Here is a 15193-nt window from a genome sequence, read left to right as displayed (position 1 = left end):
CAAAAGTGAGATTTCCTCTTACATTGCTTTTCCCTAATTCCTAACCCCAGAGGCAGCTCTCACTAATGGTTTGGTGTTTATTCTGTAATGCCCTCTGATGCATTTACAAATGCATTTACAAATTTACTCTCTCTTACACACACGCACACGCAAAGAGGATGATGTCATACATGTCAGTCTACGCCTTGCTTGTCCACCCAGCCATGTGTCAGGTCTTCCTGCCCCATCTCCACGCACAGCACAGCTCTGCCTCCCCTTTTAGGACTTCCCAGTACCCCTTGGTATAGATGCCCCATAACTACCTTAACTTGTCCTCCCCTGATTCACAATGTAGGTCATGTCTCTATTTTTCTGTAAAATCAGTGTTGCAATGAACATCACCATGCAAATACATCTCTGTGCACTTATATATGCATATTTCTGTAGGACAGAGTTCTAGAGGTGGAATTTAGGGGCAGATAATATGCATGTTTTAAATTTTGACAGGTAGTGCCAAATTACCTTCTAAAAAGATTTTATATAAATCTTTTATATAAAATAGAGTACCCTTTTCCACACAGTTTCCCCAATATTGAAGTGATCGGTCTTTTTAAATTTTTGCCATGATCTCTCGATTTGTCATCCCCACCCACTTTTAAAGCTCCTGTCTCACACTGGGCCCCGTGGCATGGTTTTCTGGCCCCGTGGTGGCAGGGAGCAAGGTGTTCAGCCCTGGTGGGGCTTCACTGGGGACCACAGAGGATGATGGTGTGTGAGGGAGAGAGGAGCATGGAGGTGAGGACACAGGGATAAGGTCATCAAGTCGGGAAGGGACAGTTGTCTTTTGGGTGCCCCAGCTGGGTGATGGCTTCCCGTGCTCTAGACAGGCTGTGATGGCCACGCCCCAGGCACTTGGAGCGGGAGTGAAAGTGCAGATGGGATGGGGCTTGTCTTGCACCCTTAGCTGCAGTGGGGCGGGGCCTGTCTTGCAGAAAGCCATGCAGATCAGCACGGTGCCCTTTGTGGATGAGTCCTCTGGGTCCGATGATGACTGCAGCTCCCAGGCGAGCTTCCGAACTTCAGTGCCCTGCTCTGAGTCCAGGAAGACCAGTGGACTGGGCAGCCCCCGGGCCATCAAGAGAGGTATGGAGAAGGGTGGTGGGAGGGGTGCATGAGGGGCCCTTCATCTCCTCCCATGGGCAGTCCCACGTGGGTGTGGAAGACCCTGCAGCTCCCAGGCTGTGTGAGCCAGGAGGCTGTGGACCTGGGCCTTGATTCCTCCTCCCTTTGGACAGGCGTCTCCATGTCCTCGCTGAGCTCTGAGGGCGACTACGCCATCCCCCCGGACGCCTGCTCCCTGGACAGCGACTACTCAGAGCCTGAGCACAAACTACAGCGCACCTCATCCTACTCCACCGACGGGCTGGGCCCAGCGGGGGTGAGCTGAGAGCTTGGCCTCCGCCCCGATGGGGCCAAGGCAGGGCCGGGTAGGAGCGGACCTCCAGCACAAGACCCAGGCAGCAGCTGCATGAGGGTCCCTGGGATTGGCGAAGGGAGGGCGGGAGTCTGGGGGCTGCCACTGATGATGTGAGGCCAAGGGGAGTGGGCTGGGGGTGTGCGGTTGGGGGCCAGGCACACACAGACCCCATCACTATGGCCCACGGGGCCCAGGAGGAGTTTACACATGTTACCTCGTTTTAGCTCCACACTGACCCTGGGATGCCGAGAGCTAACAATACGTTTATTGAGTTTTTTGTGTGCCGGGCACCGTGCTCATGGCTTTGTATGCACTGTGTCATTTGTCCTCACAAATGAGGCTTATTACCCCATCTCGTGGATGAGAAGCCTGAGGCTCAGAGGCACGCTGTTATGCGCCAGAGCCAGTGGTAAATGCAGATGGCTCGTTCCCCAGCCCTCGCTCCATAGCACTGTGCTGCCCCGTCTTCATCTCCGCCTCCACGAACCCTCCACCCCAGTTTGCCTGATGTTCCCCAAACCTCTCTTGCCCTTTCCTGCTGCCTGGAATGGCCTTCTTCCTCCTCTGGGCTCGTCTTCAAGGGAAAGGCTGATTTCCTTCCAAGGTCAGTTCAGGTCTGGCTCTTGCCAGAAGCCTTCCCTGGCCAGCCTCTCGCTTGTGCAGCCCCTGATCTACCACCTCCTCAGGGTCAGGTGTTCTCTCCCCATGCCAGCAGGACCACACATGCTTTATAAGTCCTCTCTGCACCCTTAGCAGGGCAGTGCCCTGAAAACACACATAGTAAATACTCAGTAATTTTTTTTAATTGATGACAAAGCAGTGACTCAGCTGGGCCATTTTGGCCTGTGTGATGTCCAGGAACCCCAGTGATTTCCCTCTTCTGTCCATCCCTCATCCCCCTACACCCTTCCACTCTTGCAGGAGTCGCTGGAGAAGTCAGGCTACCTGCTGAAAATGGGGAGCCGGGTGAAGACGTGGAAGAGGCGCTGGTTTGTCCTGAGACAGGGACAGATCATGTACTACAAGTCTCCGGTGAGACCCTCCTTCCCCAGGACAGTAGGCAAAAGGACCCCACCCCAGCCCCAGAACCGCATGAGAGGGGCTGGAAGCAGGGCAGAGGGTGAAGGTCTGGCAGGCAGGGAGAGGCAGCCTGGGCAGGCACCTGAGGCTTTGAGCCCCACACGGGACTATGAGGCTGGTCACTGGTTCTCACAGTGAAATCAGGCACTGAGCAGTCAGGGGCACTTCTAGATGAATTGGCTTAGTGATTCCTTCTTCCTTCAGAAGCCGAGCCCTGTAAATGAACCATTCCTAGGCTGCCCTCACATCATCAGGACTGTTCTGATAGGCGAGCTTGTCACCTCCTCCATCTCCTTCCTACACTGTTTGGAATTAGGGAGCCTTAGGATGTTGGGACCTAGTTTGACAGGCCCTCCCTAGAGAACCAATGTTAACGTTTTAAAGAAGGCAAAAAGGCCTGACTCTTGTGCAACTCCAGTTGATTGTTAGTGGCTACCTTGAGCATCATGTGAAGGATTCAGGTCCCGTATCACTCAATGAGTAGGCATGCTCTGATTGATTAGTTATGTCTGTAGTGGCACTGGATAAGGTAATGGTGATATATATAGGCCACCTGTTTGCAACACTATAAAATATGTAGTAGAAAGAATTTAAGGGCTTTGTAGCTCAGGAATAACCTGGTGGTTTCTCATCCAGTTTTTAAAGGCTCAATCTATACTTTTTGAGGCCTGGATCAGGGGGACCCATGTCTCTAATCATTGCTCCATTTAGTTAGAACCAGGATCCAGAACAAGTTATCCATCATACCACAGCCCAGGAAAGCTTAGGAATCACTTTCCCCATTGTGACCTAGAGTAAGGTCTGAGGGGAAATGATGTGCTCTGGGAAGGCTCCAACCTCTTTCCTCTCCATCCCTTTCTTTACAGAGTGACGTCATCCGGAAACCTCAAGGTCAAGTGGAACTGAACTCCCGTTGCCAAATTGTTCGAGGGGAGGGTGCACAGACATTCCAGGTGAGCATGCGTCTAGCGGCTAGTGCTTTAGATAGAAGAGGTGCTGGGTTTGGATATGGCTCGGATGGAAACAAAGATGGGGCAGAATGAGCATGTGTGAAAGCCATTACCTCGACGTTTGCATTGATCCTCATTTGTGGGTTTGAGGAAGGAAGAGGAGGCAGAATGTGAGAGACGGAGTGAAGGTAGGAGAGACACGGAGGCAAAGATGACGAGGAGGAGAAGGGAGGGAGGGAGTACCAGGGCAGGAGGAAGGAAGAGCCGGTGGCTCGGAGATCTGCGCCACCGCAGAGCCAGGCCCCTGTTCTTCCATCGTCCTGTCTCCCCATCCCCAACCCCTCACTTCTCCACAGCTCATCTCTGAGAAGAAGACCTATTACCTGACAGCGGACTCGCCCAGCCTGCTGGAGGAGTGGATCCGTGTCCTACAGAGCCTGCTGAAGGTCCAGGCCATTGGGCCTCCGGCCCTGACTCAGGGCAGCGCCAAGCCCGCTGTGAAGGGCTGGCTGACTAAGGTACGGGTGGGGTTGGTGGGGGAGGAGCGTGGTGGGCTCCTCATGAGAGTCAGGGGAGCCAGGAGTGAGTGCTGGGCTGATGGGTCACCTCCTGACACACAGCTCCTTTCTCCAGGAGGCCCCTCACACTGACTACCTGTGGGCTGAACCACACAAGGTGACGGTGAATGAGTGTCTGGAAAAATAGGGGTCAGTGTTGTTACAACAGCAGCTCTTCTCGAGACAGGGGGAAAAGGAATGTATTGGACCCATTTTGAGGTCATTAGGAGTTGCCCTCACCCCTGCCTGTACCCACCACAGCTCAGTGTGAATAGTGGGAAGCTGCGACCTCGGCCAAAGACTTATAATATCTCAGGCTGCCCTAAAGACGTTTTAATTAGGGCTCTTCTGGTTGCAGGGAGCTGAGAAGCACTTGTTAATCCCAAGAAAGGGGAAGTTAACAAGGAAGCGCGTTGACTAGGCCAGGATGCCGTCAGGAATGATGGTGTGCGCAAGTTCAGTGCTTGGGGCTCTGCCTGTGCCGCTGCTTCCCCGTTCAGTCTGTGTTCACAGCCATCTCCTCTGCCCACATGCAGTGTTTTTTACACTTCACAATTACACTTGCCCAAGGGCTTCAGCCCACCGTGGCCCTTCCCTTCCGACTCTAGCCTCTGCAGATTAGCAAGTTCTTCTCGTGATCATATTCCTGGGACAGGATATCTGGTTGGCCTGGTCGATCTTTTAATGGCAGGTCATACGAGGACGGATGGGGTGTCGCGTGGTACCATGGACGCTCGCTGTGAAAGGGCTGGTTCCGTTAGTAGAGAATCTGGGTGGCATCTGAGTTTGACCTGGGATTGACCAAAGGATCTGAGTTGGACCAGGGGTTTTGAGATCTGTCTCCCTTTGGCTTCTCTTTGCCAGTCCCGGATCTTCTTCTGGGGTCGTCTGGTTCTAATAATGCTGGTTCATTTCTGGCCTACAGGTCAAGCATGGCCATTCCAAACTGGTCTGGTGTGCTCTTGTTGGGAGAACCTTCTACTACTATCGAAGCCACGAGGACAAGGTACTTCCTGGCCTCCCGACAGCTTCCCTCAAACCACATTCCTGTGGCTCTGTGTCCTTCTGGAAGGCCCAGCTTTACCCTCTACCCCACCCAACCCCACAACAAGTACAGAGCTGGCTGGCCAGATCCCTCTAGAGTGTGTGACCAATGTGCATGGTCCGCAGATCCTGCCTGTGTGGTCTGTCTGTGCTTCTCCAAGCCCGCCTCAGCCAGGGAGCTGTAGTCTCCCCCTCGTCCTTGATTCCCAGCCCTACAAGGCCTGAGCCTGAGGGTTCAGAGAGAGGAGACTCCTCTGTTCCCCGCTGGCCCTCCCGTTCACGGAAGGCTCGTGTCCACAGCGCCCCCTGGGCCGTCTGCCTGTGCGGGACGCACGCATAGAGGAAGTAGATCGATCCTGTGACTCAGACGAGGACTATGAGGCTGGAGGGACCCGGCGGTTGCTTTCCTCCCACTGCACCCTTGTGATCCACCCCCCAGAGCACAGCCCCACCTACCTCCTCATTGGCACCAAGCATGAAAAGGTAAGGGAGGGGGCTGGGCCTCCATGGCAAAGCTTGCACCTTTGATTCTCACCTTCCTTCTCTCTTCTGAGCTTCCCCAGATTCGAATCTATTTCCCTCCTGGACATTTTGGCAACTAGTATTTCCTGAATGTTCCTTGTATTGAATCCATTCCCAGTGACCAACATCTCTTCACTGGGGCCATGAGATGGAGGGAACCACAAGCTTCGGAACTTGGGTTCACATTCAGCCGATCCCAAGTCTTTCCTCTTAGGGACCTTGACTTGTGCCAACCAGACAGGCTGACCCTCAGCCTGGGCTTGGCCGCTTCAGGGAGGCTCCCTTGGAGCTCTTGCCCAGCCCGGCCCCATCAGGTGGCTTTCCATCCTTTTCCAGGATACATGGCTTTATCACCTCACAGTGGCTGCAGGTGGCAGCAGTGCCAAGGTGGGCACTGCCTATGAGCAGCTCATTGGAAAGCTGATGGATGGTGAGGGAGACCCAGGTAAGGCGAGGGTGGCCATCACTGCTGGGCTGGAGGGTGGTGGCTGGGTAACTGTGGGTCAGGAGCCCAAAGAAAGCACTACTGTACCCTGAAGCTGTTTGGAGACCTTCTGAGCCACAGAAGGGCATTCCCGTCCCAAGCTCCGGGACCCCTGTCTCTGGTGAGGATACTGAGGAGACCACTCAGTATCTGGGGCAGTTGTCTGGGGAGCAGACTTTCCGGTCACCTGGTCAATGTTTTACTTTGTTCACTGCAACTTTGCTGGCTGGGCAGAGGGTTGAGGAAAGAAGGTGGCTGGTTAATCTATAGTTAGAGTTTGTTAATGAATGAAGCCTAAGTTAGGATCAGGCTAACTAAGCCTGGAGCCTCTTGGGGTCTTTATTTTGCCACTGATTCTCAGGACCCTGAGGACCCAGGGGCACCCAGAACACACACTGCTTTACTGCTGCTCCGAGGCTTGTTTGTTCCAGGCTGATATACGCTCCTCTATCCAGACCTAGCGCTGCAGGGAGAGGCCCTCCCCTGCACACGCACGCTTGCACTCCAATGTCCATGCCTTGCATTGGACGTTCACCCCCATGGCAGCCCCACGAGCAAAGCAGTAGCCGCCTTCCTGTAAGCCATGCTCGTGAGTGTGCTGAATAAATGCAGTGCACAGCCCACACTCTGTGGATATAAATCCAGCACAGCCCACGTGTCCCGACTGTGAAAGCACCGTCTTCCCCAGAGATCAGGGTCGGGGTGCGGGGGAGGCGAGTTCCCTCCTCAGTGGTAACGGCTGCTGCTCTCTGGTGCTGTGCTCCGGGCAGATTCCCCCCTCTGGAGGCACCCCATGCTGTGCTACAGCAAAGACGGGCTATACACCTCCCTCACCACCCTGCCCTCCGAGGCCCTGCAGACGGAGGCCGTCAAGCTCTTCAAGGTAAAGTGGGAGCTGAGCCCAGGCCCACGGACTTGTGGCGGCGCCCTTGCCCTGTGCCCAGGCTCTGCCCAGAGCAGTTCTTCCCACCACGGTGATGCCGGGGTGGAGAAGACCTGTGCAGTTTAGGGGGGGAGCTCCCGGAGGGATCTGAAGAGGAAGGGAAAGAAAGTCCCTCAGGGCTCCCATCATGTCCTTTAGGGCAGGGAGGCTGGAAGCTCTGGGACTTCATTCATGGGCCCTTGGGGAGCACTAGCGAAACGAAGAGCTGCCCTCCTGTAGTGAACAGCGGGAGAGGGCAGGTTTACGTTGCTTCTGGACCTGAGAGAGTCTGGCCTATTTTAGAATATTCTTTGTTCCCCGCTGAATATTCTGTCTTTTAAAAAAATGAATATGTCTTGCTTATGTAATGGAAACATGTAAAGGAAAGATCCTATCCCAAAGTAGCCTTCTTGGTAAGCGTAGACGTTCTCGAGCAGTCACGATGCTCCCTCCTAGAAAGGGCTGTCTGCCGTGAACCGGAGCCTTCCTTGAGCCCTGGGCGGGGGGACGGCCCAGGCTGTCCCCTGTCACAGAGGACGATAATCAGGGGGCTCTCAGTCTACCTGTGCCCACTGTCATTTCCCTGCAGTCGTGCCAACTCTTCATCAACGTGCCCGTGGAAGCGGCCTCGGTGGACTACCACGTGTCCCTGGCCCAGACCGCGCTGCAGGTCTGCCTCGTTCACCCCGAGCTGCAGAGCGAGCTGTACTGCCAACTCATGAAGCAGACCAGCTGCCGCCCGCCGCAGAAGTGCTCCCTCATGCAGGTGGGCGTCCCTGGGGCGGAACGGCCGACGGGAGCCGTCGGCCAGGGCTGCCCAGGACGTGGGAAAGGTGGAAGGAGGTGACCGGGCAGGTATCCTCCGAGCCTGGCAGCCAGCAGGCGGCTTCCGTACTCAAGGCTGCCCGGGTCCCGCTGCCCTCTCTGTGCCCCTTCTGGACGTCTGCACACAGTCAGGTTGTGTGATTGCGGCTCTGCACAAAGCCCGACCAGGCTGGCCATCCTGGTGCCCGCAGAAGGCTGGGGGCTGCGGTTCAGAGAGGGTGGTGAAGGCTCTGTAGCTCAGGACTGCGATGGTGGTGGCACGGCGGACCCAGCGCTCAGCCCACATTTCTTGTTTCCCCCGGCAGTGCTGGCAGCTCCTGGCTCTGTGTGCCCCACTTTTCCTGCCTCAGCACCACTTCCTCTGGTACGTCAAACAGCAGCTCCAGCGCCACGCAGATCCCCGGTGAGTGCACGTCGTTTCCTCTGCCACTCTGGCACTACCGACTGGCATGATCTGGAGGGACGCAGGGGAGACCAGGATGGATGAGATCGCCCCACCCTCTGGGGTTTGCACAGTGGTCATGTAGACTTTGCCCATCACCATGTACGCAGATGGGCACGTGGAGATCTGGGCACCCTCTACACACCAATCCACGTGTGTGTGGGTATTTAGTGGGGGCCCTCATGTGGAGCTACTGCGCCCCCAGATCATCCCCAGATTTGCATTCTCTGTTGCCATGTTTTCTGGCTTCTGCAGAAGATATCCGTGCCAGCAACCAGCAGCAGATAGGCCCTGAATGACAAATTAACACCCCAGACCAGTCTTTGGGGCTCGTGTCACAGCCTTCCAGCTGCAGGTTTGGTCCTATAGGTTACATGTAGGTAGGGAACCACGGTGTCAAGTGGTAGGGATGAGTGGATTCCCGGTTTTCCTTTCTTCCTTCGCCTGTCTTTTTAGAAATGAGACGGGCCAGTACGCCACGTACTGCCAGCGGGCAGTGGAGCGGACGTTGCAGACTGGGGAGCGGGAGGCCAGGCCCTCGCGCATGGAGGTGGTGTCTATCCTGCTGCGCAACCCCTTCCACCACTCCTCGCCCTTCAGCATCCCCGTGCACTTCGCCAACGGGACTTACCAGGTGACGAGCGACCTACCAGGTGACAAGGCTGCCGCGCTCCCTGTGCTGAGTCTTCTCATATTGCCATCCCAGAGGAGAACACCTTGGGGCCAGTGGGTGCTAAGCCTCCTTAGGCCCAGCAGATCTTAACAGGCAGACCAGCCAAAGGATGGGCCTGGGGTGCAGGGGCGAGTGGGGCCATTCGTGCCACTGTGGAGGGAGTACAGAGCTTGAATCACAAAAGTACTTCACTCTTTGGGGCCTGGGAAGAGGACCTTTTGAACCCAGTACGTGAACAGGGAAGCTGACACACTGACCAAGAAAGTGGCAGGGGAAGGGCCTCCCAAAGAGTGACAGCAAAGGAGGAACGGAGCTTATGTGGGACTTCAGTTTATGGTGGGCGGGCTCCTGCCTTAAGCACTCGCCCTCTGCACGTGGAAACCAGCTTTCTTTGGCCTCTGTCGTCGCCCTCTCTCCTTTCAGCCATGCCTTTCCACCTCCCGGCCTCTGACCCCTCCACTAGCCCCCGTGGGCCCCTCTCAGGAGGTCCCCTCTCCCGGCAGGTGGTGGGTTTTGACGGCTCCTCCACAGTTGACGAGTTCCTCCAGCGGCTGAACCAGGAGACGGGCATGAGGAAGTCCTCCCATTCTGGCTTTGCCCTCTTCACGGACGACCCTTCTGGCAGGGACCTGGAACACTGCCTGCAGGGGAGCGTCAAGGTGATGGTCCCCCGTAAGCCAACTGAGCCACCTTGGTCTTCAGGATTTTGTGTTCCCAGCCTGTTTGGGGCTGAGCCCGAGGCCAGCATTTCTGTGCCATCTTAAAATGTGCCCATATAGGCAGAGAAAAGTTGTTTGTGCCCTTGTCTCTGGAGAGAAGATCTCCACATCCCTCCCTCCCTCCCTCCCTCCCTTGAGAGGCTGTTCAGCTTCCAGAAGAAAAGCCGCTTCCCAGCTCAGGGTAGGAAGGACAGGGAGGCACTTCTCAGCAGCAGCCCCACCCGGGCGGAGCCCGCTGCCAGTTTCGTACACACATGCGTAGACGGACAACTGTACGCCTGGACCCAGCAGATGTTGTGTTGTACGCTGGCAGCTCACTCTTACCCAGTCTGCCAGGGCCCGTGCTGTGCTTACAGGTCCCACCAACTTTAAAGAGGTAGATCCTTGTGGTACTTCTGTGCGTAAAGGCCCTTGAGTGGGATTCGAACCCTATGTTGCATTAGGGTCTGGGGTTAGAGCCGCGGGGCATGCTGGGTGTTTGTGGGATGTGCTGGAGCACTTGATGAGGATGAGGGTTTTGGCTGCAGTCTCTGCTTTCTTTATGGTGACAGGACAAAGGCTCCTGTAGTCTTTTACCATTGCCTGGAAAAACTATGCCCGGGCCTCTGTGAATGCCCAGGCATCTGTAAGGCTCTGTTACACAGTAGGCCTCCGGTTATATTTGTTGAAGAGAATGGCGGTTGGTGGGAGGGAAGTGGAGCCGGGGATGAGGGGCCATGGTTTTGAACTGGGGCCTGCCTAGCCTCTGGGAGGCCCCTCAGATGTCCAGGCAATGGCGGCAGCATTCCATGGTTTGCTGCCCACGCCATGCTCAGAGCTACACCTCTGTCTGTGAGAAAGCCGCAGGCACCCTGGGTCCTGGGAGCATGAGGCCCCGCGGGTCAGCCTCCTGATGGACAGTCCCTCAACTCTGCCCCGCGGCTCTGCCCGAGTCCAGCCCTGACTGGACCTTGTTCCCTTCATCAGGGGCTTTTCTGACTTTCCTCTTTTGCCTCATGCAGATCTGCGATGCCATCTCCAAGTGGGAACAAGCCCTGAAGGAGCTGCACTCCGGAAAGTCTGAGGGTGGCACACGTGTCGTGAAGCTGATGTACAAGAACAGGTCCTGGGCACCGCCAAGGGGGACCAAGCATGAGGGCTGCCGCTGGGGTGCAGCTCATCACTCCCCCAGCTGGAGGCCTGTCCTGCATAGGCAGGGCCAGAGATATAACACTGCCTGCTGGTCAGTAGCTGGAGGCCCAGGCTGGCTCTGCTGGCCTCTGTGAGACCCTGGACAGCTCAGGCTCTCCGTCCCTGTACTGTGTCTGCACACTCACACATGCATGCACACACACACACACCCCTGCCCCCCAAACAGACCAACTTCCTCAGGTGGCTGCATGTGTTACATTAGGAGAGGAAGATTTTGTCTGAGCACTAGATATTTAAGACTAAAGAATAAATTGCTCCTGGGAGCTTCCCTGGTGGCGCAGTGGTTGAGAGTATGCCTGCCGATGCAGGGGACGCGGGTTTGTGCCCCGGTCTGGGAGGATCCCACATGCCGCGGAGCGGCTGGGCCCGTGAGCCATGGCCGCTGAGCCTGCGCGTCCGGAGCCTGTGCTCCGCAGCGGGAGAGGCCACAGCAGTGAGAGGCCCGCGTACCAAAAAAAAAAAAAAAAAAAGAATAAATTGCTCCTATATACCAGTTCCAGGAAATACAGAAGGAGAAATCCTGACTTATACCAATTTGACTAAGAAAATTCCATCCCAGTATGTCTCCAGGCAGATGATTTCCATTAGTCTCTTGGAATCTTAACTCATTTAGTTTCCTAATAAGCTATGATTCCAGGTACCAGATTCCCCTCACCAAATCCAGTAAGTCTTAACGGTGAATTCAGAACCGAGCACATGCTACTGTTGCTATGGGACCTGATGGCCCTCTATCTGCTCTGTGTCATGCTTGGTTAAGTTTTTCTGGAGGCAGTGGAAAATAGGCTCACAGATGGTATAAAAAGAGTAGTTTCTTTTTTTCTTTGTAAATCAAGATAAACAGATGCAGAGACAGCTTCATCCGTTTGGGATCCCAGCTGAGCCCTGGCTTCTCACTCTCTCCCCTGTAGGCTGTACTTTCGGAGTCAAGTCAAAGGGGAGACAGAGCGAGAGCGCCTGCTGCTTGCCTCCCAAACTAGCGGAGAGATAGTGGCAGGGAGGTTTCCTGTCAACAAGGAGCTGGCCCTGGAGATGGCGGCACTGATGGCCCAGGTAAGGTTCTGTCCGGGAGTCAGGAGGGTCAGGAGACGTCTTGGACTCACAGGTGGAGTGCACCACACAGGCTGAAACAGGAGATTCTGAGGGTCCTGAGGTGCCAGAGAGGGCGGCCTTGCTGACTCCTTACCCAGCAGAGTGCCTCACTGCAGATCCAGGCTACGTGCAGAACTCTGGGCGTGGAAACCAGGGGCCTGGGTTTGAATCCTAGCCACCTTCCCGCTATGAGATCTTGGCCAAGTCACTTCACTTGTCTGTGCTGTAGTTCCCTTTTTCATATCCCGAAAACAAAAATACCTCCCTACCTGCCCCGACAGGGTTGTACTAAGTGTAATTCCTAGATAATGTATGTCATGTAATGTATGTGGTTAAGTGTGTACTTACAGCTGTCAAACATTGTAATGAGAACTAGGAAAAGGAACACACATTCAGACTTTGACTCTTCTATTACCTTTAGGAGGCTGTCTTGCCAAAGGGATCTGGGATACCTTCATGGTTCCCGTAAGAAAGAGTCTGGATCTACATGCTGGAGAGGACGGGGAAATAATAACAGTGGACCTTTAATACAGTAAACACGTATTGAGTATGCTGTAGAGGGCCCTGTGCGAAACATTTTATATGTAGTACCCTACTTAGTTCTCACCCCCGCTTTATAGATGAGTAAACTGAAGCTCACAGAGTTTAACTTGATCATGGTTTCAGAGCTGGTAAATGGCAGAGCTGGGATTTGAGCCAAGCATCTGACTCTAATGGCCACATTTGGAACAGTCAGCTCTACTGAAGGATCTGTAGCATCTTCAATCCTGTATCCCATATTTTTGGATTAGGAGCCAGAATTTCTATAGTGTTTTCCCTTGTCTGCCACTAATTAACTGTGTCTTTGGATAAGGCACTTAACCTCAGCTGCAAAAGGAAAGTTGATCTAGAAAATCTCTAATATTCTAGGACCCTAAGGTTGTTTCTCTAGTGTCTGTGAAACGAGATAAAGGGTCTGTCTGTACACAAGAAGTGTTTTTTCACATCCATTCACACCTCACCAATAAAGGGATGAAATAATGGTTTATTTTACCTCTCTCAGCAGGCCCCCAACCCCATTCACGTCCAAATTCCTGATTTGTCCCTCCATGTGCTTCTACCACAGGTAGAGTATGGGGACTTGGAGAAGCCCATCCTGCCAGGACCTGGGGGCACACCCCCTGCCAAGGCTCTGCATCACCTCCAGCAGGTCCTAGACAGGTTCTACCCAAGGCGCTACAGACACGGGGCCCCCCTGGAACAGCTGAGGTAGGCTGCAAGGTCTTGCAGGGCGTCACCGTAGGGAGGCATGGGCTGCAGAGTTGGGGAAAACCTCAGAGCTGCAACAGAAACATGGCACCATCTCTCTCCATCCGTCTAAACCAGGCACCTGGCAGATCAGCTGACCACAAAGTGGGCAGCACTGCAAGGCTGCTCCTCTCCTGAGTGCATCCGCATCTACCTGACAGTGGCCCGGAAATGGCCCCTCTTTGGTGCTAAGCTCTTTGCTGCTCAGGTAAGTGTGGGTGGTTTCCAGCCGAAGGAGTGGTTACCACACCCTCAGGAACTCCCTAAGTTTCTCCTGGATTCGGTCATGTTTGAGCCAGTTCAGTCTGCAGCGCCTACCTGCAACCACTAGGGGCCACTATCTTTCCACCCATTTCTTGCCTACTCCAGCTTTCCCTGGTCCGGAGCAGTTGTGACTCATTGCTTCCGGGCCAGGGTTATTTCTGGGCCATCCTTAACTTTCCTTTATTGACTTCTTTCCCAATCCTACCTTTGAAAACAAAGATAGGGTCAACTAATCCACAACAGAGTTCAGACTTGATATGATGTTCCTCTTGAGAATGTTTTTATTTTAAAAAAAGTTTGAAAGAACAACGTGTAACCTAAACAAATACATCTCTGCTGACCTGGTGCAGCCACAGAGGGATCTGACTACTCAGGCACCAGTTAATTTCTCCTGCTGGAAGGCCAGGTGGCTAAAAGTAATTTCAGATGGAACTATTCTTCACTGGGTATCTGGTGTGCACGAAACTTTGTACGTAATCACAGTGTCCTATCCTCGAAGCTGGATCATGATCCTGTTCACTGAGGATACAGATTAGACAACGGACATTCACTCATTCATTCAACAAAGAATTGTTGAGCTCCTACTGTATCTGAGGCATTGTGCTAGCTGTCTGAGGTGACAGGAGGCGAGCAAATCAGACACGTCCTCGCCTTCATGGAGCTTCCCATCTAGTGGGGGACGTACACACTAATCAAATATTCACACATACACTCTCTCTTTCCAAATATATATATATATATATATATATATATATATATATAAAATATATAATTTTTTTAGAAGCTGTCACAAGTGCCATGAAGGAAAAGTACAGGGGTGTTATAAAGGCATATAACATGGGGACCCACTTAGTCTGGAAGGTTGGGAGAAGTTCCTGAAAAAAGGGACATGTCCATCTCTCTCCCCAGCCTCCCCAGGGTAGGAGAGACAGGAAATCTAGATTGCCCTACTGCAGCCCTGGCAGTGGAAATTAGTCATTCTAGGACTTATCCACCAAATAGTCAGTTTTCTCCCTGGCAGGGCCTAAAGCCCTTGCATTACTGTCTCCCTAATTATTTTACAGTCCCTAGGAGATTGGTTGAAGCAAGATGCAGCTTGCACTTAGGAGGGCCTGTGGGTGGAATGCTGTCAGTTTCTGAGAGCCAGGAAAAACAGCCTGTTCTCCATGCCTGTGACAGAACAGCCAGGGCTGGCCTCTGTTCTGGAACAGGAACAAAGTGTACTGTGTTCTGTACCATGGCAGGATGGGCTATAGGTACTACAAGAAAGTGATACTCGGGGTTGTTAGTAGGTGGCCAGAGCCCCAAGCCAGGTGCCTCCTGCCACGAGCAGCCTGTTTACTCCCGCATGCTATACAAATACCATCTTCTATGTTTTCCAAAAGAAAAAAGTTGGAAATCACTGCCTAGCAGATCCCTAGATGTGCCTTCTTCCTCAGAAAGCTCTAGTGGTTCAGAATCCCTAGCTGTGGATGTCTGATGGGATTTTCCTGTTCCCCCAGCCTGCACAGCCGTCTTCCAAGGAGAACACTCTGGTGTGGATTGCGGTGAATGAGGATGGTGTCAGCATCCTGGACCACAACACCATGGTACGGGAGGATGAGGGCTGGCTTCCTGACCCCTCCTTCTCCTGACAGTATCTTTTCTTCTTCTCTCTGGACTCAAAGGGCTGAGCTAAGTGACCACGG

General features: G+C 53.9%; 1 protein-coding gene across 1 annotated transcript in view; it reads left to right on the top strand.

Moving 5' to 3' along the window:
• PLEKHH1 (pleckstrin homology, MyTH4 and FERM domain containing H1) overlaps positions 1–15193 on the top strand; it is a gene marked incomplete at both ends in the record, with an annotated part of 41401 nt that overhangs the window by 24761 nt on the left and 1447 nt on the right. The window contains 18 exons of the mRNA XM_082840421.1: positions 972–1122; positions 1275–1417; positions 2378–2488; positions 3403–3489; positions 3843–4004; positions 4969–5049; positions 5388–5570; positions 5946–6054; positions 6864–6976; positions 7605–7781; positions 8146–8243; positions 8739–8916; positions 9459–9614; positions 10676–10776; positions 11774–11915; positions 13060–13202; positions 13320–13449; positions 15008–15094. Coding sequence (XP_082696547.1) covers positions 972–1122; positions 1275–1417; positions 2378–2488; positions 3403–3489; positions 3843–4004; positions 4969–5049; positions 5388–5570; positions 5946–6054; positions 6864–6976; positions 7605–7781; positions 8146–8243; positions 8739–8916; positions 9459–9614; positions 10676–10776; positions 11774–11915; positions 13060–13202; positions 13320–13449; positions 15008–15094 — 2352 coding nt within the window. The remainder of the gene's footprint in view (positions 1–971; positions 1123–1274; positions 1418–2377; positions 2489–3402; positions 3490–3842; positions 4005–4968; positions 5050–5387; positions 5571–5945; positions 6055–6863; positions 6977–7604; positions 7782–8145; positions 8244–8738; positions 8917–9458; positions 9615–10675; positions 10777–11773; positions 11916–13059; positions 13203–13319; positions 13450–15007; positions 15095–15193) is intronic.

This window comes from Leucopleurus acutus (genome assembly GCF_964270905.1).
Source record: "Leucopleurus acutus genome assembly, chromosome: 1".
NCBI lineage: Eukaryota > Metazoa > Chordata > Mammalia > Artiodactyla > Delphinidae > Leucopleurus > Leucopleurus acutus.
This window is presented reverse-complemented; position numbering and strand designations above follow the sequence as displayed.